The 25,558-nt window shown below is 35.2% G+C and overlaps 2 protein-coding genes across 2 annotated transcripts in view; one reads left to right on the top strand and one right to left on the bottom strand.

Annotated features, from left to right (window-relative positions):
* Positions 1–456: 456 nt before the first annotated feature.
* LOC121315788 (myelin and lymphocyte protein-like) lies at positions 457–7,257 on the top strand. The gene is made up of 4 exons (XM_041250198.1): positions 457–592; positions 4,743–4,910; positions 5,236–5,376; positions 6,372–7,257. The coding sequence occupies exons 1-4, from the start codon at positions 503–505 to the stop codon at positions 6,444–6,446; spliced, it is 474 nt and encodes a 157-aa protein (XP_041106132.1). The 5' UTR covers positions 457–502; the 3' UTR covers positions 6,447–7,257.
* Positions 7,258–21,952: 14,695 nt separating this feature from the next.
* The window catches only part of LOC121316390 (28S ribosomal protein S5, mitochondrial-like), a 35,870-nt gene continuing 32,264 nt past the window's right edge, over positions 21,953–25,558 (bottom strand). The window contains exons 5-9 of the mRNA XM_041251469.1: positions 23,567–23,655; positions 22,714–22,762; positions 22,528–22,584; positions 22,291–22,294; positions 21,953–22,059 (exon numbers count right to left, since the gene is read on the bottom strand). Coding sequence (XP_041107403.1) covers positions 21,953–22,059; positions 22,291–22,294; positions 22,528–22,584; positions 22,714–22,762; positions 23,567–23,655 — 306 coding nt within the window. The remainder of the gene's footprint in view (positions 22,060–22,290; positions 22,295–22,527; positions 22,585–22,713; positions 22,763–23,566; positions 23,656–25,558) is intronic.

The raw sequence follows: 25,558 nt of genomic DNA, 5'->3' as shown, positions 1-25,558 counted from the left end.
CACCACCAAGACCCTGCCTAGATCAGGCCGTCCCTCCAAACTCAATTTGTTTGCTCACAGAAAACAAACCATACACTTTAAATGTTGTAGCTAGATGAAGAGAAATGTAAGTTTCATGGTTATATTTTACTCTTAAAAATGTGGTTGTCCGTCAAAATCCAAGCAGAACTTGACAAAGAGAATGCTCTCCTACCAGCTCCTGTACATTCCTCCAGTTCTTGGTTCAATAGCTTTAAAAAACAATAACAAAAGAACAAAAGAATTGAAATGCGTGCTGTCAAAAAACAGAACAATCCCCCTAACCACTGCCATCTTAAAGAAACCAAGATTCATTGCAGACAGTAAACATCCAGGTCCCTGTCTTTAGCTTTACTGGGTGTGTTAATTGTGGAAAGCTTGAGAAGCTAGTTTGTCAAGTTTTAATATTCCTTTAAAAGGAAGGCTTGTTTTTCAAACTGTTCACTTCACATTTTGGTGGCATCAAATACAGTAAGCAGAGGAGATGGCAACAACAGCCCAACCAATGAGCAACCTACCCAGTGGGCTCAGTGTATTTAAAACTTTTCCTGAATTACTCATCATCCCAGAACTTGTAAGTAGTATTTCTTGTGAATATCTGAATTTGAGTTACTTATTTTGTATTTATTTATTTACTGTAATAACCCTTCATAAGTTTGTTTCTTTTGGGATGTTACAGTAACAACATACATTTTTTTATTAAAAAAAAAACAAGTGTAGACAGCAGGCTTGTTAATATAATGTATGGTTCAACTTTTTTTTTTGTAAAAACAGAAGCAGCACATGATGCTGATTTGCCTTTAGCAAGCACTCACCATAGGTTTGGTATGGCGGGGGAAAAAATACATTCAATATTTGAAAACCTGTACATTTATCAATGAATGATTAAGCCTAACCAAATAGTTATTTAAGCAATAGAACACGAAAAAGAGGGTTTTACCACCTGATAAGGCTCGTCTTGTCTCATTAAATACCTCAGATGAGGGCATTTAACATAATGAGAAGGGACTTACAAGATGATAAAGCCGTCTTATAATCCAGTTTTTCTGTTTTTTATTTTATTTTATGCAGGGCAAGTTTTTGTTGCTAATAAGTACCAGAGCCCTTGGCAGTGGTGTAGTCAAGGGTATGCGCAGGTAAACTGTGTTTACCCGCTTTTAATTTGGGCAATAAAGTGTTTACCCACTTCTCATAAGGAGTTTACTCACTTCTGCTTTCCTGTGATATGCAAATCCTGGGTTAAAGACAATATATTTTAGTAAAACATGAATAGACATCAAAAATAAAACCTGAAAAAAACCTTAACTGATTTATTGTTGAGATTATGACCAGAGGTTATAGCATCAATAAGTACATTAGTATTGTAATAAAACTACCCATATTTCAGTTTTTTTTTAAAATTTTGTAATGGTTACCATGCCATTACATTCTTCAGCAAACCACGCAGAAGTTAAAATCGAGTATCGGAGATCTTTGACACTGCTCATTTGGCCAGCTGATTGAACATATGTTTAATTCAAATATAGCAGATTGATAATATTTGATGTAATACTGTAGTTTTAAAAACATTTATAAAGACTAAGGTGTCTGCAACTAGACGTCAATGAATTCACATTTGAAAGCCTCCTCAGTTTCCCAAACTGGTGAGTATTTCTGCTTATATGGTGGAGCCATTGCGAACACCTCCTTCTCTTAAGCACTTTCAAGCTCTAAAGCAGAGATAGTACAGTGTATGTCTCATGTGATTGCACTTTCCTGGGTTTCGCAACATTGTTTATTTTCTCCTGGGGATGCGGTATTTTCTTGCATGTTTGCCGTGTTTGTAAAGGGAGGTCTTGGAAGGGTTTTGGGTTGTCTGGTTTCTGTAAAGAACATTTGGATTCCACACCCATATAAAGCAATACAACAAATACTGTAGCCACCAGGTGGCAGGTTGCAAATGAAACAGGTAAGTACCAATAATATAAATATTACTGGTTATGGGGCTCTACGAAGCAGGCTTAACCTGATCCTTAAACTGAAAATGTTTACTATTGTAACAAATCTGTTTACCATGATTTTCCCATACTTATTTATACATTTACAGAGATTTACCAGGAAAACTCATGCAACTTTTGATTGACTTGTCAGAACAATTCATATGGTGGATTTAATATGATAAACAATATGCTATTTGACTGCAGAAATACAAAAACAACAAATCCTCACAAAATTTGTGTTGCTTAGGTATAGGCACAGGAATTAAAGCAATTACTTAGATGGTCTTTTTTCTTTCTCATCCACTTTCATCTGATGATAGGACATTTGCAGTCTTGAAAGCTTGTGCTGTGTTAAGAATTAGTTCATATATATTGCTGTTGTGCTGATAATCTGATTTGAGTCAATTGAATATGCACAGAGTAAATGTAAAGCATGCTGTTAGTAGGTGTTAATAAGTGTGGAATTATTCATGAATAGACATTGATTTGAAACTGAATCTTTAGCAGCATACATTGATGTTGAAGATCTCCGATATTCGATTCTGATTTATTTTTCAAACTATACCATAGAATATATGCATGTTATCTGTTTATTTTATTTGATAAGTGATTTATAGGAATTCATTAGGAACTGGAAATTACAAGTGTGCATAAATATATTTGAATTAAATAAAGCATGCCAAAGTTTGCAATATTTAATAATAAAAGTTAATCTCAGAGATATGGAAATTCACCTGTAGATTCTATTAAACAAAGAAGAGTTATACAAGAAGAATATCAAAAAAGTGATACCAAAAATAATCATTTCAATAATTCACACAGCAGAAGGGATTAAATGATTAAATTAATATGAAATACTGCCTTTTTTTTCATTCAGGATGGTTTCTGACACCTAACTTTTATTTTGCCATTAAGAACATGAATCTCTCTAAATAATACAGTATATAAAATTCTCCCTTTTGAATTCTTTGTTGGTTGAGAGGACAGATGTACCAACAACGTCAATTATTTTTTAAAACTCTTGTAGGAGGTATAAACTCAGCACATTTATACAAATGCAGTATGTATTTAAAGTACAGATGACTGGAGCACTGTAAAAAGGGCTGCGACACAATGCATCCTTTATACAGCAAATCGTGAAGCTGTAGCTGTCTGCGTCTGACATATACCATTCACCCACAAAAGAAGTATAACCCTAACAGTCAAATGGGCATTTACACAACAGGGGAGGATAATTAATAAGAAAAACAGTTTATCTGGGTAACTTCCTGGAACTGTAAGGCATGCATTCGATTAAAATACTAACCTATTAAATTGAGAGTGTGACAGGGGAGTGCATCTGCTCAATATAAACCCCACATTCTCTCCTGACTTCATGTCAGGGAAGCAGATTACACTGAAGCTTGTACATTTCGTAATGAGTACTAGAGAATACAGTGAACAACTGTTACCATAGCAAGACACTCCTTAAATCAACTCCCTAAAGGCAACTCTTCATGATGAAATGCTGTATTTTTAGGCTCACCCATCATTAAAACACTACTGGATAGTCTACATAGTCATTTCCCTTAAACTTTTAAACATGCTATTTTATTTTGTTTTATTATTATGCTATCGAGGGCAATACACAGTAACTTTAGCTTTGATTATAGCATTGCAAGTAACTCTTACTATCCATGATGCAAATGAGAAGAGCTATTCAAATGAACCTAGTATTTTCTTAATCTAGTCAAACATGACTCACATTTGGTGTTTAAAATTTAGTGGGAGAATGTAGAAAATCTTGTAATTTTAATTTGAAAATAATTTGTGATGCCGTTTACAGAAGCAGGTCATATAAAAGGACCCTTAGGAATCCCAGTAGAATGCACTGAAAAACTGAGATGGCATAATACATAGAAAAGCTAAACTTTAATAATGACCTTTATATTAACAAAAAAGTGTGTGCATCTAATGCAATTTGCAATTAGCATATGTACATGTATCATTAAAATGTGTTTGATTTGATACTATGGCTACAACCCAGAGGTCAGACTTCAGATCTGTGCACACACCTAGAGGGAGTACATGTAGCTTTATAGATTAATTTAATAGTGCCTCACTGGAAGGCAGTTTGGAATTTATGGAAGTGGCATGGAGAATTTTGAACACATAAATGTGCATTTAAAACCTATATTAGATAAAATGTTGCCAAAATGGTGAAACTATTAACTTTAGATCAAATCATGTAAACATCAAGCGTATTTTATGTGCTTCCAAAACTCAGAACAAATCATTTCAGTTGAACAGCTAGTATCTTATTTGTCATTCAATAAACGATATGTCCAATGATCGGCAAGGAAGGGATTTCCAGTATATCTTACCTCAATCCATTATGCCCCTGCTTTGCAAGCGTTCACCTCCTGACCAGCTTTTTGGCTTCATCTAACGGGGAGGGCATCTATCCTGCCCCCTTGCCCATGGCGTCCCAGTTCCCTATGGTCAGCTTATCTGCAAGCTAATTTATGGGCAGGGGTACCTCAAAAGGCGAGGCCAAACATCAAAGAATGTAGTGAGAAAATATGTACAATGGTGTAATGTTATGTAATCTAAGCTTTAATAAATCCATGACATGTTTCCTGACTGAATCTTAGGCCCATATTTTGAGTGTGCTATTATTTTGTTAGGCACTGTATTATACAGCTGCTTTAATAAGAGGCAACACTTTATGTATACACATATACTAAGGTTTTTAATGTCTTACAGGTTTTTGGTGGGCTTGTTTGGATCCTTGTGGCATCAACAAATGTGTATATGATGAATCCTCAGGGGTGGGTGATGTTTGTGTCGGTGTTCTGCTTCGTATTTACATTCCTCTGGCTGCTGCTCTTCATCATTGGTGTGATCCGGAATAGCTATATGTGGGCAACACTGGTAAGTTATGCCAATGAAATGATGAAGAATTATTATTGTTATAAATCCAGAAATAGTGGCAAAATTACATACATCTTTTGTGGGGCGGATTGCCATTTGCTATTCATATTCTGTTGTTTTAAATGTTTTTGTTGGTAAGAATTGGCCTCTACTGTATTTCATTGCTTAATTTTGGGGAGCAGAATACTTAAAAGATTATTATGTTTTAAAAAAATAATAATCAAATGTAGTAAACTACTCAAAAGTCCAAAAGTTACCTGTGCCTTTACTTGTTCTGATGTATTTAATGTTTTTTTTGACTCACTGTTCTGTGCTCTTTTTTAAGGACATGGCTTACCACGCGCTTGCAGCTTTCTTTTCCCTGAGTGCTTCAGTTGCACTAGCCTATGTTACATCAGTTTTGGGTCAAGTCAATTTAGGAGATGATATTCTTTTCCAGTCCTACCAGGAAGACATAGCTGCAGTAGTAAGTATTCCACTAAATGAATATGCTGATAAACACTATAGAATATCAAGTTGGGTAATCTAAAAAACTTGATTTACAAAGAAACTAATTTTAGTATATTTATTGTGAAGTAGCAGGGAGAGAGACAGATTCTTCCCTGTCTAAAACAGGTGGAAAAGTACGTTTTGTTTAAAGTTAGTTCTGTTGATTTGCTAATTGGCAATTGTTTAATTGTTAATTATCCCCTGCACCTGGCTGTCATTGTAAATTAGAGCCAGGTGCAGGGTATTTAAAGAAAGCAGCCAGGCTGTTCAGGGCTGCTGGTGTGTGAGGAGCTCGTTGATGGTGATTTCAACAAAAACAAAAAGGTAGTGTGAAAAAGTCTTTTTTTTGGCGTGTACTGTTTTGTCATTGGGTGTTACAGGTAAACAGCTTAGCTGTCCTGTGTTAGTGAGGTTCCTGTGTGTAGTAGTTAGAGCTCGAGAAAGAGCTAGGTGTTTGTTTTGTTTCTTTCTGTTTATTAAAAGTGCACGTAAGCGCTAGAAAAACTAATTTCTGGGTCCTGAATTAAAGGGGCAATGAACCTTGAGTTAAAGAATTCATCAGTTTTTTTAGTACAAATTTAGTATAAAGTACATTTTGTTAGTACAGGGGAAAAATACAAGTATTTGGTAGCTGTATTTCTCTAGTGTATCAATACAAATGTTTAGGTTAGGAATAAATGTGGTACTCCATTCAGGGGAAAAATAAAAAAACTAATTTGTGACTGGACTGTATTATTTAAAAGTTGGAATTCCTTCACACTAGTCAACCGGAGGACAGGACAAGAAAGTATTGGAAAGAATCCAGTGTTTCTGCATTTAGGGCATTTACCTAAGAATCCAGTTGCTAGTTTGTTGAACTGCGTCATTAAATATTCCACTAAATTTTGAATGAGGATGAAAAGACTTTTTTTTTTTTTTTTTTTTTTTTTTTAAATGTTTTAATATGAAACGTGTTATTGCATCTGTCTTCAGGTGTTTTCCTATATCGCTACCCTGCTCTATACAATCCATGCAGTGATGTCTACTTGCAGATGGAAATCCTCTTAAAGGCATCGGGCACCAAAAACAACACAGCAATACTGGATCCACTTAAAAGACAAGAATATGCAAGTCTATGGTTCTTGGTAATGGAAGTCTATTGCTCTTAGTTACCATTCAGTAAAGGTTTAATGAAAACATAGGTGAGAGATGATATAAGAAGCAACAAACTATTTAATAAGTGAACAGTTTTGTTTTATATTTTAATTCCACGTGCTTTCTTTTATTGAATATGGACCATAGAAGCAATTTACGGTCCAGCTATTGAAAAGTACACCTGATTTAATTTTTAAAATAAAACATACATATTTGTTTCTCAAAGGATTGTTAAGTATTTTCACACCAAAAACGTACATGTTTTGGATTGTTTATTACCCAGCATATACCAGTACATACATGCTTGTATTCTTTGGTTTTTATTTGCATTTTTTCAGTGTCCTTCCTTATTTGCAATAGAATAGTAGGATAGATTTTGAGAATAAAACTGGCCGTTACTACTACACTGTGTTATTTTCATAGAAATTGATGTTTATTAAAAGAACTGAACTATCTGTCGAAAGAATTTGACTACACAAAACTAAAGTGTGACATATGTGCAGCCTTATCTACAGTACATACACCCACCTTTACAATAACCCCTGGCATTAATCAGGGCATAGAAATGACTGCATGGCAAATTACATAAATGGCTTTTTGATATTTACATTGGCTTATGGTTTATTTGTTAGGGTGCCACTCTTCCCCACAATGAAACCGATTTATAAACTGAATGTAATTGAAAGTGCTACAGACGTCCTTTGGATAAAACATGTGTAATTCATTACAATGGTTTTTTGGTTTATTGCTGTTTCTTTTTGTTCCAAATAGTGTTTCTACCATACAGTACATGCATGTCCATTTCATCAGTGTGTCACAATTGGAAACTTTGCAGAAAATCAGCGAACGGGTCCACTGTCCGATTGAAAACCTTTGGATTGCTATGAGTAAAATGTACAGTGAAAAAACATAGAGTGGCCCTCTGTTAGCTAGCAGCCAACTGTACACAGTCACTGTATTTAACTACAGCGACTATTGCCACTAAGCATAATTTCAGAAAGAGTCTTGGGGGGGCAAATATGTGTCAGCATTGATCATTCTCTGTTCCAAACAGCATCACAAAGGAGAAAAAAATAATAGGAAGTGATTTGGGCCTGTTTACAACAGGCTGAACAGCTGCGCTTTGTCAATGTCATTCTTATTCTTTAAATAAATGTTACTTTTTTGTTTTTCAAAGAATATCACAATATAAAGAAATTAAAAGAATCTAAAATTGAAATAGTCAAAATAAATTGAAGTCTGAAAACGCACAGCACCTACACATGAGTCTAAATTTCATTTTCAAATCTGCGGTACCTTTTCTTTACAACATAAATGTATAAATAATTACATTTTTTTTAATGTAATTAAATTCAAGTCAATACAACAGACTGCTTGAATGACTAAGTATCACCACCTATGACTAGGTGCATTATAAAGCATTGTAGATTTCAAATGAATATTTAGACCTTGGTTGGATCAATAGCTCCCAAGGTCCAGAGTTGAACACACCTTTCTGAATCAGAATTTCCAATGTATGTCTAAAAGAAAGTACTACTGTATACTGAACAAAAATGGGTATAGGTTGCTTTGCAATACAGGCTAGTGCAAACCTGCCCTTATCAGAAGGGCAGGCTACACAATGTATTTCTTATTGAAAACATGGTATTAATGTATAAAACACATTCACGCATCTACAAGGTTATTCTTTTCTCTATATACAGAGATTTTAAACCTACCCCACATTCAGTCTTTTAAACATCTTACCAATTATCCACCAAATGTAGGGTTTCATTATTTGTAGCCTAAAATACTTATTGCTAGATTACTACTTGGCACACAAAACTTATTGCCATTTTTTCAATCCAGATTGTATTTTATGTATCTATAAATAGGTCTAGAAAAGTAATCCTGGTCTTCTGGCTCATTGATAATAAAATTTGCAAAGGCATCTACTTTGGAAGTGTTGAAAGATCTAGTGTTGAATAACTTTTTACTATTCAACGCTATATTGCATTTTGCTGCATTCCATTTTGGAATCTTGCATTCAAATTACGCTGTGTTGCTGAGCAGATGTGGAACTTGATTAAATGAAAGTGTTTCTAAGAATTCAGCTGTTTCATTTAGGATTAAACACTTATGTTCCTTATATTGCCCTTGCTATAGAAACAGGGTTCATTGAATAACCACAGCACAGAGTATCCTTTATACCGCTCCCTAAATAGCTTATTTCTTTTTTTATCATTCCATTTAAATTTTAATGATCTTAAAGGAGTGATATATCAGACCTTAAAATACATTTAATTCAACTCCTATTAGCATTACCAACCTGTCCCTCTCATTATGCTGAAGATATATTTATTTAGAGGTATATAAAATTTGTATAGAAGATAAGAAAAGTCTTGGTTATCTAAGAAATACAAGAGCTACATTATACAAAGAATATTCCTAAAACCTTCTATATGGCTGACAGTATTTGTATGACATGCTAAGAGACTAATCCAAATAAGCTTTCATGCATTTAGTGCTAGATGAATCAACAATGTGACTCATAATGCCTCCAGTATGCCACTTGGAAGGGTGCTTGTTGCCAACTCTTGAAGGTGTGGATGTTTGGGCAGTTCTTTTTTAGAATAGGGATCAGCCAGGTTGCCAGATTGTCTGCTGTCCCAACAGCCCTGCACCCGCTAGTCAGATGAGGCTATTATCCACATGAAGCAGAAGAAAACAATTCAAAACACATTGAACTGGGCACTGACAGAAAACCCAGCAAACCCATTCCAAATAAAACTGGAGCACCACCCAATGGATATACTGGACTACGCCACCCCATTTTAGTACATAGGAGAGGGAAACTCCTAAGAATAAAATTTGAGAACAAAACCCCACACAAGAACCCTTCAAATAAATGAAAGTACAAGGGTCGGTACAGTTTGAAATAGAATTTATTTATAAAATGGGAACAACCCCCAACTAAATCAAACACAAGTTAAAAACAATTACAACCAAATGCATAAATCAACCAAAAATAACACAATATAACTTGCTTAGCGCAGTGCACCACCCAAAGCAAAACACCCTGTGACTATCACTGTCCAGGCAAATCGGGAGTGTACCCCCCCTCACAAACTCCACAATTGTATTACTATACAATTAGAAGTCACAATACCTCGGGTGAGCAGCAATCTCTAAAATACCTAAACCCACCCTACACATACCCCTAAACAAATAAAATTACCTCAGGCGAGTCCACGCTCAAATCATCTGATGGCCCGCCCTATAGATACGGGAACTAAAATAGAACCACAATTAAAAATAATTCTCCAAGTAAAAGAATCACACTGAGCAGAGGTGGAATGTAACCAACCTACTCTAATTCACCAAACGCTGAACAGAGAAGCACGAAGACAGCTACAGGGGTAAATGTATATTATCGCATAATGAAGGAACACACTGCTTTTAAAAGGTAAGCATAACCAATTAATCAACAAGTTTGTGATCTTGAAATCTATCACACCTGTTAATTGTGCAGATCAGTTGTGCTTAAGTATAGTAAAATCAGTAGCACCTGCTACAAGCTGCTAACCTGACTGTTAGTTTGTTAATTGTACAACATTTCTATGGAATTGTGACAAAGTGCCCGCCCCTGTGTATGTTATGTGTTGCGTGTGGTGTGTTTAAATGTTGGTGTATAGACATTGGTACACGGGATATAAACGGGTCTGTTTAACACGAGTGTTTAAAAATGTGTATGTGTATTTAGGCACGAGGATTGCACAGCACTTCACGTGCAAGTAAAATGTTGTAATATGTGAGCACGGGGAATTGCACTTTATTAATTCACGTGCTGGGATTCAAGTGAATAATTAATTGGTAATTGAATCCCAGCACAACAGTATATATTGATGCACGTTGTCACATACTCGCGGTTGGGGTGTTCGGTGAGTGGAGAACGGGAGCAAGAGAAGGAGAAACTTAAATATATCAATTGCTATTGCGTGCTGGTGGGACCAGCACGATACTTGTTTATTTATAACTCACCGTGTTTGTCAGTGTCTGTCCGTGCACCGTTTTGTTAAGTTTAGTCTGTTTTTGTTTGTCTATTTATTTTGGCGTAGAGTGCCGTGTCCTGTGTTTGTGTTTGTTTAAACCTTTTATTTTGTAATAAACCGGCGCCAACATGCGTCTTCATCATTTCATTTCATCCTGTCTGTTGTGGATTTCATTCCTCTTCCTGGTTCTGACGCCGCCTACTTCGGCCGTCTGTGTGACAGGAATACAAAACTACAGTTTATATATATTGCTAATTTGCTATACAGTACAGACTTTGGTATTTAAGTTTATTATGGGTACTCTTTTTCCTAGATTTAGATCAATGCTGTCTTAAATCATTGCTTCTCTAATTACTGTTTTGAATGTATAATAAATAGGTCTCAGAAATGTTTATTTAACTTTATTATACTGTGATTTGAGCTGAATTGCACAAAGCATGCATTCTAAGCATGCTGTAATGAACAGTGAACAAAAAAAAAAATGGAATTATGGCTTTTAAACTAAAAAATATGCTGCTGTGCTAACACAACAGGGTTTTACATAACTTCATATTTAAAATAAAGTGACTTTAGTCTGATCTACAGGTAAGCTATTTATCCCTTAGTTAAAGAAAACATGGAGGTGTTTGGAATGGATCATGGATAGATGTTTACTTTAAATAAATCAGATTGAAGTTCAATAGGAAACCATACATTAGTTCATACATAATTGCATTCATTACAAAGGGATACCACTGCATGTGGTCACTGTTGGAATAGAAACTGTTCATGGCAACCATGTTGTGTGTGCCTAGGCTACAACAACAGATACTGTACATTGACATTTTATTTACTTGGTTGTGTTTTAACTTCAGAGTACTTATTGATGAACATGTAACTTCGTCTATGACTTCAAACACTCAATCAGACACTGGGTGCAACTGTGCTAGTACTGTTGAGTAGAACAGCGTAGCTAATAACACTGGTTTGCACCTCCTAGCAACTACTCCACGAGACTTGCTGTGTTTGACACTAAGTTGGCATTTGAAAATAAGCCATGAAGAGAAGGTAAATGAAAATCTGTAGGCATATATATAATATATATATATATATTATATATATAATATATATATATATATAGCGTAATTCGTTTTGCTTTACAAGGTGTCATTTCAATGGTGTTTTTATCAAAAACCTTTTCCCACATTTTACACAAAGATGTTTTTCAAAGGTCCTCTTCAGCCTTACTCAGCTCTCTTACTGCACACTTAATAAAAGCATCAAACCAGTTAAGGAACTTACATTTGGCCAGACTTACTGTAGATTTTTGGAATATTTTAAAAAGACTGCAAAACAGAATAACTACTACACGATAACATAAAAAAAAAAAAAAAGTACAATAAGCAGTAAGTACAAGGCACATTAGTTTTTTTACATGATGTTTTCTCAATGACTTAACTGGACCCTCAGTTGAACTAATAATTTGCTTAATTAGATCTTTTTACTTGTTTTCAGCTCTTAAACAATTATACAGTTCAAGTTACTTATAAAATATTATAACTAATTTGAACTCTACAACTGTTTAAGAGCTGAAAACAAGTAAAAAGGTCTAATTAAGCAAATTATCAGTTCAATTAAGGGTATAGTTAAGTAACTGAACTGAACTGGATAAAGCAAAGGCAGAATACTGCATACATGAGACGAGCAGATACAATATCATCTCATTAACTTATTCCAACAGTTTATCATTCATTTTGATTGTCCTTTCAGTATAACGAACCCCTCGATACAACAAACAAAAGGCTTGGACCCCAACAGGTTAGTTATAGTGAGGGGTGTGTGTGTGTGTGTGTGTGTGTGTGTATATATATATATATATATATAATATATATCTATATATATATATTATATATGTAAAATATATTAATTTAAGCATTAATATGCCATTTTTAAACATTTTAAACCTTCTTAAAATTAAACTTGTTCATAACTTAGTCCTCATAGAACACAAATTCAACAGAAAGAAAAAGAGAAAAAAAGCTCTAGCAATCAATGCTTCTCCTGTACTGCACGGGTGTGAAACCACCCCAACATAACTTGCATACCAGAGAGGTTAATCAAACTTATAATGAGAATACTATTTCAACTCTGTGCATTCATCTGCCATGTACAGTACCTTGCAATGGTGTTATTTACACAATAATAAGTCTGTTCCTCCAGAACACCACATCTTACATTCTCAGGTAAAACTAGAACAAAGTCAAACGGACAAAGATTTTGACTAATGAATACTGTACATCACATTTACGAAGAAGGCTTTCCTCAATGGGATTAGCTGAACCGTTTGGCTACTTGAATTCTAATTGTTTTCCTCATAATTACTCATAATGTCCAAGACTTCAGAATATCATTCAGACAGTGTCTTTTAAAGGATGTGTCGAAAGTCATCGCTTGCTTTCGCTATTTAAGGGCAGTATGTTTGGAAAGGTTGTGGGTTTGGTCTCTACCTAGAAGGTAACAATACTTCCTTGTCTCCTTGAGGCAGTGCCAGCCACAGAGATTTTTCAGGCCTGTGACAAGCTGTTTCCCCCTGTGGGCTTCACTGCCCTGAGAGTTAGTTGCTCAGTCACATAGCTCAGCCACTGCGGGATAGATGGGAGTACCAGCAGAATGTTATTATAGCAGACCTGTGTCGTTCCATTTTGTGGCTACTGTATGAGGTAGTGTAACTTGCTTTATTGCTGTTAGGGATGAGTGCATCCTAAAAAAAAAAACAGTGCACTACAAAATTATTTATTTGTCAAAGACGATGCAAAATAAAAATGTACACAAATCAGATTGAGTTTTTTAAAAGACACTTCTGCAATAAATTATACTGTATCGTGGGAATTCTGAATTGAATACTGGGTATATCAAAATCAACAAGATTGCTTATTATACTGTACATCTGCTTTACAGGGTAATCTAAATTCAGAAGATTTTATTTAGTACTGTAGCAAAAATGAAATGACCACATATGTGGCCTCTGGTCCTGTTGGGAAGATATATAGCAAATGTTTTTGGTTTTTAAGCATCATCTCAAAAAAGTCACAATACCCACATTTGAACTACAGCACCACCAGGTGGCAGCAATCCAACACTACAATTATTATTATTATTCTTATTATTATTCTTATTATTATTATTATTATTATTATTATTATTATTATTATTATTATTATTATTATTATTATTTAAGTAATAAAGGTCTTCTGCATTGTGATAGAAACAAAGCTGCTGTATGCTTTTTTTTTTTTTTTTTTTAATATACAATTAGTGTCTGTGGCTAGGCAGCCTGGGAGGAAAGATAACCTAGAGCAACAATATTTAGCATATATTTGCATGCATTAAACATACTGCCAGGGGGGGTCTGTTTTTTAAGAATATGTGCATCTTTGGATATCACAAGCAGCTAGGTTTACTGAAATACATGTTATTGGGTTATACAGGAATGGGCATGAGAAGATGCAGATTTACCTCTTGGTATACAAATGCAAATATATGCTGTCAATACAGCAAGCACAAATTATGGACTTGTGGCGGGTTATTAAAATTAGACCAGTAATTCTTTTCAATGGGAGATAGATGCATAGTGGGTGTTATCTCCAGAAACGTATGGAAATCTGAACTTTTTTTTTTGTATGTATGTGATTTACCTTGATTATACCCAATCACACACCCTGCCTCTTGGATGTTTGGATGCCATGATTTCTAGCTGAGAAGTGATGTTTTAGCACATTTATTATATTAGCGTTACTTTATGATACACTTTCTCCCCCAAGCATCATTCCTTCTACAGTACAGCTGTTTTATTACTTCAACACTGGACCGCTTCTCAAACCAGCAGACTGTTAGTACAATATAGGGAAAACTCCAAATCAGTCCTAGTCTTGAGTATACCCTTATATGCATTTTGTATATGTGAGTGTGACAAAGTGCCCGCCCCTGTGTGTATTTTCTGTTATATGTTGCGTGTGGTGTGTTAAATGTTGGTGTATAGGCATTGGTACACGGGATATAAACGGGTCTGTGTTTCACGTGTGTTTAAAAATGTATAATTGTATTTAGGCACGAGGATTGTACAGCACTTCACGTGCAAGTAAACGGAATAATATGTGAGCACAGGGAATTGCACTTTATTAATTCACGTGCAGTTGTACCGCGACTCCAATTGAATGATTGATTTAGCAATCGAGTCATGGCAAACACCTGTAAATAATAATGTTGGAGTGATACAGAGGCGTGTATCACTCGGTAATTGTAAGCCCCGGGTTTGACCCGTAACCCAAAAGTCCAGTTTTATACGTACACCCATACTAAACACTGAACACAAACACTGTTTTCAGTGACAGTGAATAACTGCTAGTGGTGTAATACAGTTCTCCGTGAAAAGCAGGGGTGAAAGTGATGTCCGGGTTGATGCTGGCTTGCGCTACAGCTCCTGGTCGTGTTAGTGGTAGTCTAGTTAAGACAGACAACAGTTACAACAAACACTAACAAACACAAGATGAACACTCACAAGTTTCAACAATTAACACAGTCTCCTTTTAGATTGTATCTAACCATTTACAAAGGAAAATTTCACTTTCACTTTGCCCCTATTATACCCTCGCTCATGACCCCTAGGTTAACGAGTGCATCCACTCCTCCAATCCTCCAGTCTGAGTCATTCAGCTTAGGTGCTGTATCTCAGTCCCCTTCCTAAATGACTGACTTCCACCTACCCTAAAGAATAAATTGTCATGCCATTTAGTTAAGGGTACTCCGTTCCTTTTACATGGTGCCCTCACAGGTCGGGAAGGAGATCTAACACCATAATCATTCGATCCATGTCACAGTAAACTACCAACTATTTCTCATGCCTGCTTACTTTCTTATTCTAGCAGCCACACTAAAAAAGTAAACCATGCCCCAATGCTAAAAGTTTCACAACAATTCTTGTTGTCAATTAAAGTTTGCTTATTATTTGAATGACTTTTCCCATTTTAAGTTCTATTACATAACTTTCTAACAAAATGGAGTACATAACCCAGTACAAGAGAAAAGCAAGATGACTAATCATACATTGAGTCAACCTAATTTCTATTGACAGCACATGAATTATAGACAACTGTAATTACAACATTTTCTCTGTAATACATTATTAAAATAAAATAATAAGAAGTCACTGATGAAATGCATAAAACATAAGGATAAACAGTAATATTAATCTTACACTAGTTCTGCTATTAACTATGACAAAATCATGATAAAAATCTAACATAAACAGAAAGAGGTTTTTGTGAACAAAACTAAAGCATCCGAGGGGCATGTAAGTGGAATGGCATATAAGATTGACTGCTCTGTAAAAATAAAATTAAATCTTCTTTGATACCCACAATCCAACATAAACTATAGAAACACAGAATACAACTGGGTACTGGATATAAAGTCAGTATCTCAAATGGTTTGTCATCAGAGCACTGAAGTCACATGACCCCAATGTGTCAGCTATCTTAGTCAGTAAGTCTGGGAGGGGTACCATCTAGATTCCCCCCCACCCCACCCCCACCCACCCACCATCCTCCACCCACCCACCTAAGAGTTTCCAAAAAGTTTTTATCTTTTAGTTTTTTTCATGATAAAAGTGGTTTGTAAAGATGAGACTCAGACTGCACTTTCACTCACCTGGGAGTCTGATCTCAAGCTTCTCATGAGTGACTGGGCCTGTAAAGAACTACTCAGAAGAAGACTCCAATATGCTGTGTTTTCCAGGCTTTCTGTTCAGGGAAGAATTGTCTAAACTTTTTCAAATTGACGGTAATAAAAATACATATCCCACAGTCAGTAGTCTTTGTCATTAAATCATTTAAATTAAATGTCCTTGGAAAATGGTAACTTTTTACCAGATGATTGTCCTACCAAACTAGATCAAGTGAATTACATAATACAGTTTTGAACTGAATTTGAAAAGTGATATTTCAGACAGCATTGTGTTTTACCAATTTGACATGTAAATAATACGTCATGGGAAACATATTGCTATAGGTATTTTTTTTTTAAGTATATAACAATCTAAAATAATTTCTGACCTATGACCAAAGTGTACAACATATGTTGTTAAAAAAAAAAATATATATATATATATATATATATATATATATATATATATATATATATATATATATATATATTTTTTTTTTTAAAAAAAATACTTTATACTAGTTCTCCTAATATGGATTATACAGATCTTTTCAGCTCATGCTAGAAAAGTTATTCTTTTACAGGTATATTTAAAATCCTTCAGCAAAGTGTTATAGAGGTGCCATAGTGAGTGCTCCTAATGTACAATGCATATACTCTAAGATACAAATAGTATACTCTACTCTTAAACAGGATTATGTAGTATTTTGGAGTATTAATTCCATGAACTCTGTAGTGAATGTAAAGTTCTATAAAAAATATATTACTATATGATGCTGTTTTACCACCCGTATATGAATCCTTACTGAGTTTTTGAAAGAAGTGACTTACATGAAACCTTGTGTCACTATTTTTACCACTGTGATGACTCTAAAGAGAGCCTTGCTCCAAACTAGAGTAGGCAAAGCTGCTTTAAGCAGTACATTTTGAATGCAGCTTTTTTTATTCAATATTTTCAGATGATTTAGATTTTGAATTTAACAGGAGTTTAATATAACATATATATATATATATATATATATATATATATATAGAGAGAGAGAGAGAGAGAGAGAGAGAGAGAGAGAGAGAGAGACATATACAGTACCACAAACCGCAAGAATAAAAAAAAAAAAAAAAAAAAAAAACTGCCACCGCATTATACTTACTATTTTTAAATCTTGCTGCAAGTCATGAAATAGATCATTTATCATTTAGTTCTGCTGACTGCTTCAGAATACCTTGGCAAAATAAGCAGCATTGTTACAGTATTAATCAATTTTCCAGGGGACATTTGTAGGTCTCTAATGACATAGCTCACAGCAGCTGTGAACAATATCCCCCAATATCCTGACTGAATATGGATTAAAAAAGCTTACCAGGATGTATATATTATAGATAATATATATATATAATATATATATATAATATATATAGTATAATAGGTAAGCTTTTTTAATCCATATTCAGTCAGCAAAAAACAAACAAAAAAAACATTTCAAGCATGATATTTTATGCTACATTTCTCTAGACTAAAATGCAACCTGATTTTAATGTTGGAACCAATTACTGATCCCAGTCCTCATCACCATCACTCTTTGATGACTCATACCAGTGCAGCTGTGGGAAACAACTGGAAAGCCTACACTAGAGTCATTGAAAAGTCTTTCACCCCATCCGTAAATACACTGTATCCATTTTAGCGCTCTATAAATCACTGTCGTTTAAATGCAACATGACCTAATTATCCCATACATGTGCACTAGGATTGTCAGTTAAGCCTCCAAATAGCAATCGATTAATTGGCCACACAAAATTAATCAAACGCCTACATACATTTTAATCCACTCCCACCCCCCCATATATCATTGCTGTTCAATAAAAGCTTGTGCACAACAACAGAACATGAGGGGTAATTAACTGGAATATAGCTTTACGCGTGGTACTGTAGGAGTACTGGCATGTAGTTTCATTTACAGATGAGCAAACCGGTTCCTCCTTTGGAACCGACGAACCAGATTCAAATATCAAGGATCCGGTTCCAGTGAGAACTCTTATGTTTTTAATCCAACTTATTATTAAAAACATACACCAATTAAAATGATCAAATGCTTTTAATTTCTGTCAAAATACCCCCCCCACCACCACCACATTGGACAGTACAGCTTCGTGTCTGGGATCTCGTCCTCTGATGATTGGCAGCGGCCCGCACACATTCTGAAACTCCACCACAAGCAGCTGTTTATTCTTCGCTTGGTTCTTTTGTTTATGGGTTTTTGCATGGTTATATAAATTGATTGTTCCTTTTTTTATCTTTGTGTATCATTATGCAAGTGGAACAAGCTTAATGTTGCAAAGTTAATTAAAACCCTCATGTGTGCGTTTGGGGATTTTGGCTACACCAGAAAACAGCAGGAAATTGTTATTTGAAAATCTAAGAAACAAACAACTTGTCAACACTCTTGTATGCATTGGACTGTGTAGATCCTAGGGGCTGCACATTTACACACATATTACAATGTAAATAAACGAATCACCTCAGCCACAGGAATCTGTGAAATCAAAATGCCAATGTCTGTCAAAGATTTTCAGGTTTGGTAACTTTTACATTCCAAAAATAGATTAAAAGCAATTTCAAGAATCTAGCCCAGGTTCCCAAGTTTTTATTTCTCTCCATACTATATATGTAATGTATTACCTAGAATATGTGGTATTCAAGTTAAAGCAATTTTTTTTTTAATAACATTAAAAATATATACATATTCTCAGTGCCCAAAAGAATAATTACCTGCTTTGCCAATCCCTGGAATAAGGCTCTTGTAATATTGAGCAGATTTGTTGATCCAGAAACCTTAGCATAACAATTAGTTTGCACATAGTAATGACAGCTATCTGTCAATGCAGTCCATATCCTGGAGAAATGGTCCAAATAGACTTATAAATTGTAATAACTGTGTGACATTAAATCACAATAACACAGTCACAAGTTAATATGCGTTTGACCTGCTGTAATTTTACGTACCGTGCACATTTTATGCAGGTAGAAAGATGAAACATTCAACTTGGTGAATTCAGTACAGCTGTAAAATGCTATTCTTTTTTATACTAAAGTGATTCTGAGGACAGTTGATTTAAACTGCATTTCTTTTTTGTTGACAAAACACTGGTATCGATGGAAATGTAAAACTGAGTTGTATGTTATGGTATTAATAAAGAAATTATGGGACCGGCCCATCCTTATGAGTGCGAGGTGAGCTGAAGTGTCTGTTCAGGTTAAAAAACCAACAGCCTCTAGTGAATCAAGTTTCCTTTTGTATTGCTGTCAATATGCAATACCTGCACACAATACAGCTTCACTAGATTTTGTTTCATTTATGAGAGGACCAACAGCAGGCAAAATATTTAGACATCACTAATTACTCATAATCACATGTACAGTATAAAAAACATTAACAGTTATTCATTTATTTTTAAAATATGTTCAACATTTGACTGTTCAGCCCCATAAAAACAATCCACCAAAGGTGCTGAATTATGTATTTATTTATTCCTGTAGGATAGGGATTGATTTTATTTTAATTTTTTTCTCAAACAAACACAATGGTGACTCAAGCTGTCAGTTTTCAACAGGAGCACCAGCAGTACCGAGGAAGACTGACTGAACCTTTTAAAATGTCTTACAAATTATATAAGGGAAACAGTCAAAAACCTCTACTGTTTATTGTGAAAAAGAGCAACATTGTTTTTATGTAACAGTACAAAATCGACAGGATTCCATAACTTTGTTCTCTACATTTGCTAACAGCATATTAACCCCTACCATTTTTCACAGGACAGAAAATAACTAATCTGCATATGCACTGTATTCATGCCTGAACCATTCTAATAATGCTGTAAACATCGATTCAGACTCCAACATTAAAGTAGCACTACATGCTTTATCAACAGGATCCTCTTGTTTACAGCAGGGTCCTAGGGAACACAGATGCAGAGGCAACATTTCACACATGAAATCTTGCTGCAAGCAGCTTAGTAAGACTGCTTTTATCATAAAGCTGGATGCTGTTTTTAGACAGCCTGAATCATTTATATGCAGCTGAATTCCATCACCATTGAGAGAGCTTGATCCCAAAATCTTTTGCAAAGGCCAACCTGTTGTCATTTTTCAAAGACTTTTACCAGCAATCTATCCTGCTCAGAAAGCTTTGCCGAGCTCAGGGGAATTTAAGCTATGCTTTTTTCTCCAGATTTTTTTCTGTAGATCCCCACCCCCACCCCCCTCCCAAAAGTTTTATTGTCCAGCTGGACTGCTGCTTCTCTGCAGCAACTTCATTCCTTTCTTTACTGTTGTGTAGTTCAAACAATGGGTTCTAGCTCATCCCTCAATTCAGCTGTTACCATATTCCTTCAAATTTAAGATAGGCTTTTTTAACAATTTTTTGGTTCTCAAAAATAGCCTGTGCCTTAAATTCGAGTACAGTATAGGGATGCGTGTATTAAAAAATTGCCAACAAAAGATATGACTACCCGTATACACAAACAGCAATGCGACTGACTGCTGAGAAAACGCAACAAAAGTGTCTGCACGAATACACAAGCAGCAACATGACTTACTGCTGAGAAAATAGAATCCAAGCCTCTTGAGGAATTTAAATGTTTACAATTTCAGCATTTCTAACAAACAGTATCAGCTTGGACAGATCGGAAATGCTGATCAGACCAAAGTATTTTTCGACATGCCAAGCAATACCACAGTTCAATGCTGTTGCTTGATGCTGTGGAGTGATTGGTGGTATGTGTGCGACAGAGAGTATTATACAGTGTGCAGCACAATAAACAAGCTCTGTCAGTTTTGTACGATACAACAGCGTAACTGTGGTTGTATCTTTGTAAATGCATGTTTATTTGACGTTTTATTTTTTCCTCAAATTGTGGGTGGTAAATTTGAGGGCGTCTTAAATTCGAAGGAATATGGTAGGTCAAAGATGACCTGCGGAGTGAGAGATAACGTTTTAGCACCACATCCTCTGACATCCCAAACAAAGTGACCCTGGGATTGAATATGCAGGGTCTTCTTCATCTTGCCCTTCTCCTACAAAAGTGTTCCTGCCTCTCCTCAACAAGAGCCATGTGTTACCGCATCAGGAAGTATAACACAGCAGCCATCCTGAAGCCAATGACAGGTCTCTGCAGGTGTGTGCTTTTATACAGTTCTTAGTTACTTGCTTTTACAATGGTTTGCACCTTGTATAAGAGGTGTAAAGTTTTTGGAGGGTCAGCAATTGCCTAAGTGCAAGGCAAAATCCTTCATTTGAATGCATTTCAATATAATTGTAATGGATTAATGATGGCAAAGTGCAAATTTTACAGTGGATGCAGAACACGAGATGAACACCGTTCTTTACATACGGCACATTTTTAGCGGCCGGTAAAATCAGACTTTACAGCGGCTAAATGCGATTCATGGCAGCATTATGTGGGTTTTGCACCCACAAATCACTTTGCACATATCCTTACATCTACCCCACAGTATCTAATCTTGTTTATGTGCGTTGCATTAAGCACTGACATCACGCTTGGAGAAAGCTGAAACTAATAAGGATATAAGCTAGTGTAAATTTAGACAGAAAAACTGCTTGTTTTAAAACCACATTCTCCCGAACTATTGGATGCTTAAGTGGTCTATTTCACATCTTATTAAAAAATAATTTATTCTTGTTCACTTCCATTGCACAAAATTATAGAGTAATAAATACAGCATTGCTTCTTCATCCTGATGGTTGTTCTCTTGAATTTGGAATTAATATAATGATAAACTATTTAAAAAATATGAAAACAAGGTTATAAAAACAAACCCCGCCCCCAAACACACCCCAGGTAAACATGTGAGATAGTGCTCAGTTTTGCAGATCTCTTGGTTCAAGTTATGTTTAACAAGCTATACAGTAAGGTAACTTTACAGAAAGACTAATCAACTGGAGTCTTAAGTTGAAAAACAAATCTAAAATGGGCATAGATATACATATTATAATATTAGATACATTTACTGGTCTGCTGTTCTGAGTGGAGTTATCTTTGCCAGAATATACGGCAATAACAGTCCGCAGTTAATCTGTCCTAGAACTGTACACAGGTCTGTTGTGTTGAAAAAGCTCAATACTGTATCTACACAAACTTCTCATGCTGTAAACACACATGGCCACAGGGAAAGCATTGGTATTAGTGTTTCCATAACCTAAGCAACTCAAAGAGGTCTCTCAAAGGTCGTACTTTAATTGCTTTACTTTCTGGTTCTGGTACCTCTCAAAGTAGTACAAATATTGAATAGCTCTGTTCTTCGCCTAGAAAACAAAACAATGCATCAATAGTTAAAACAAAAATCCTCAAAAAAGCTAAAACAGAGGAAATCTGACACTCATTGTGCCCACTTGACATCTATTTATAATACCAGTGTTTGAAAAAAGTCTTACTTTTCTCAGAGCTGTAGTTCTATCAGCTGCTTTTCCAAGTGCAAAGCCAAGAGAGACAAGATACTTATGTATTTAAGAACATGCTAATAAGCCATGTTGTAACACAACAGAACTACGCTTGTAAAACTGAAATTGAGAACATTGTGATTAACTTCCTCATGAAAGATATGCTAAACTAACAAGTACACAGAGAGAACATGCAAGGCTTAATTTCAAAAGTAGAGGAAGATGTTAGATGTTTTCAATACAACTCATTTACTTTCCTACTGTTTGCCTTGGGACATGCACAAGTTATCACATTAACTGGAAATACCTGTTGCACAAAATACAGATTTGATGTTGTTAAATTGCAGAACCCATTCAGCATTTTGTGCACATCTCAGAATTAAAACAAATGAAGTAATCTGCTACCTATCTGGAGCAAGTGGGTTCATAATATTTAGTATATATAGTATATATTGCTCTTTAAAGTGTTTTGTATTTTGGTAATTTGATTGAAATTCTACTAGCACAAAAAATATTTATGTATCGCTGACGGCAAAGTCAATATGTAAGACTGAGCCGACATTTTAAAAAAAATATAACATTTCATATTTTTCAATTTTGTAATCTGGGGGAATGTGAGCATATCCAGCTTTCTTGAATGGTTCCAACGGTACAATGAAGAGGCGCATGAATCGGTTTACAATCTTACTGCTACATTTCAGATATATTCTTCAGTCCGTGAAAGGCAACATACGCTGAAAAGCTATTCAGGCACAAGCACATTTTCACAGTATATGTCTTTTTTTTTTTTTATCAAACACCATTCAGAGACATAATTAAGAGGTAGGATTTCTTTCCTCTCTCATCTGCAGCACCATTTCCATTTCCAACAGCAGCGAGAGTGCCGATTGATCTCTTTCTTCCCTCCTTTGTGGTCATGTTAAACACACTTTTCACCTGGGAAAAAATAACTTCATTTAGAATACACATGCAAACCTTTTAATTATATTTCAGGCACCGTATGACTAGCACAGCTCCTGAAGAAATGTGTTTTATTGTGTATTGTACATCTTAGACTGAATGGTACATTTTTGTCAATAATAAATAAATAAATAAATAAAGGGCACCACAGTAAAAACACTGTCTTAAAATACAGATTTTTTTTTTTTTTTTTTTTTTTTTTTTTTAATTGGGCAGTTTCAATTTTTTTACTGATCTGCACAAACTACAACTTTTCTGGGGGGGAACTTCTGTCTATAACCAATAGAAAACAGTACTGTATCTTCTATCTGCAGCATGCTTTGTATCTTGTCTGAGTTTGATATCTGCTGTTGTACCAGAAGGGGGCAATCATGATACACTAATGAACTGATCTTCAGAAGAAACATACAGTAACTGGCCATTATCAAACAGTTTACTTGAAAACAACATTCCCCTGTGAAAAAAAAAAGTCAGAGGGTTCATTTACTTGTTCTGGAACAGCTACATTCTTCCTGTCAGAAGCATGACCTCCACTCTTCACTATACATGCGAATACAAAGAACTGTCAAACATAATGGTCTTTTGTCTATTTTATATGCCTTTTCTAAGATTTAGGGGCATCGTAGGAAACTGCACAGTTAACCAATAATAGATGATTATTATGATTTTTTTGCAACACGTGGACTAAGATAGCATGTCTCAGCAGAACTTATCCCATTCCCCACAAAATGGAGCAAACTCCTTAAAAGCCGACAAGATTCCCTACCTGGGCACTTTATGCAAACAGATCGATCACACTACTCATGAAGAGACATTTTGTGCGATTTGCACAAAAGGTAATTGGTCAGGCAAGGATTAATATTCGAGCATGACAATTATCAATCGTTTGTCGAAACTGCAGGAACTTTGAAAACAAGGAAAGAGCAGATGTGGGGGCATGCACTAATGAATCCTGCTCATTGACTACAGTACATTGGGTAGGACTGGTCTTTGCAAGCAAAACATTTTTTTTTTTTAAAAATGTCCTTGGCTTACACTTGATCCAGATGTTATTTATGTCTTTAAACTAACATTATACAATGTTAGGGAATGTGTCAACTAAAAAGATATTCCCTAAATAAAAATGTGTGTAAATATAAGACCAAACACATTACATGATTGAACTGTCAATACCACACTGTGTTATGCAGGAAGCTGACCATCTCTAGTACTTTTTTATTTGTCTTCTTCCAAGTCTCTCCTTCACAAATGCAATAAAATACGCAAAATATCACCCCAATGGACCAGGGCTTCTCTCGAAGCTAGTGTGCACACATGCTTTTCTTTGGCAGCTCGGGTTTCCCAGGACACTCAAAGACCCCCTCTATAAATGCTAATCAAGATTGCAGAGATGGACATGAATGATAATTGCATAGGGGCTTTTTACACTGTAAGCATTTCTGCTTGTGGAGGATTACAGCATGCTGACCTTGAGTATGCCTTCCAGATACCTTTGCCTCTGCAGGCCATTAACTCCAGAGCTCCATGCTATCAGTTATACTGATGGCATAGCAGGGAATTGGAGGAGACTTGATAAGCTGCTTTGACTTTAGGATTAAGGAAACCAGTATTTATATTTTGATAGCTTTTGGTCTCTGGACATAAAAAAGGGGATATGTCCTTAATTAAGTAAGGATATGTTTAAAGAATATAAATAAGTAATTTGAATAGAATATTTCTTCATATAAATTAATGCAATATAACAACTATGTCAAATATTGAAGCAGGTTATATATTTAAAGTCTACTGGTTACTTAAAGTTTGCAACAACAGCAACAACAACAACAACTACTACTACAACTATTATTACTACTAATAATAATAACTAAGGATTTTATTA

Source organism: Polyodon spathula, chromosome 5 (genome assembly GCF_017654505.1).
Source record: "Polyodon spathula isolate WHYD16114869_AA chromosome 5, ASM1765450v1, whole genome shotgun sequence".
Taxonomy (NCBI): domain Eukaryota; kingdom Metazoa; phylum Chordata; class Actinopteri; order Acipenseriformes; family Polyodontidae; genus Polyodon; species Polyodon spathula.
Note: the sequence above shows the minus strand (reverse complement) of the source record. Positions and strands in the feature narration are given on the sequence as shown.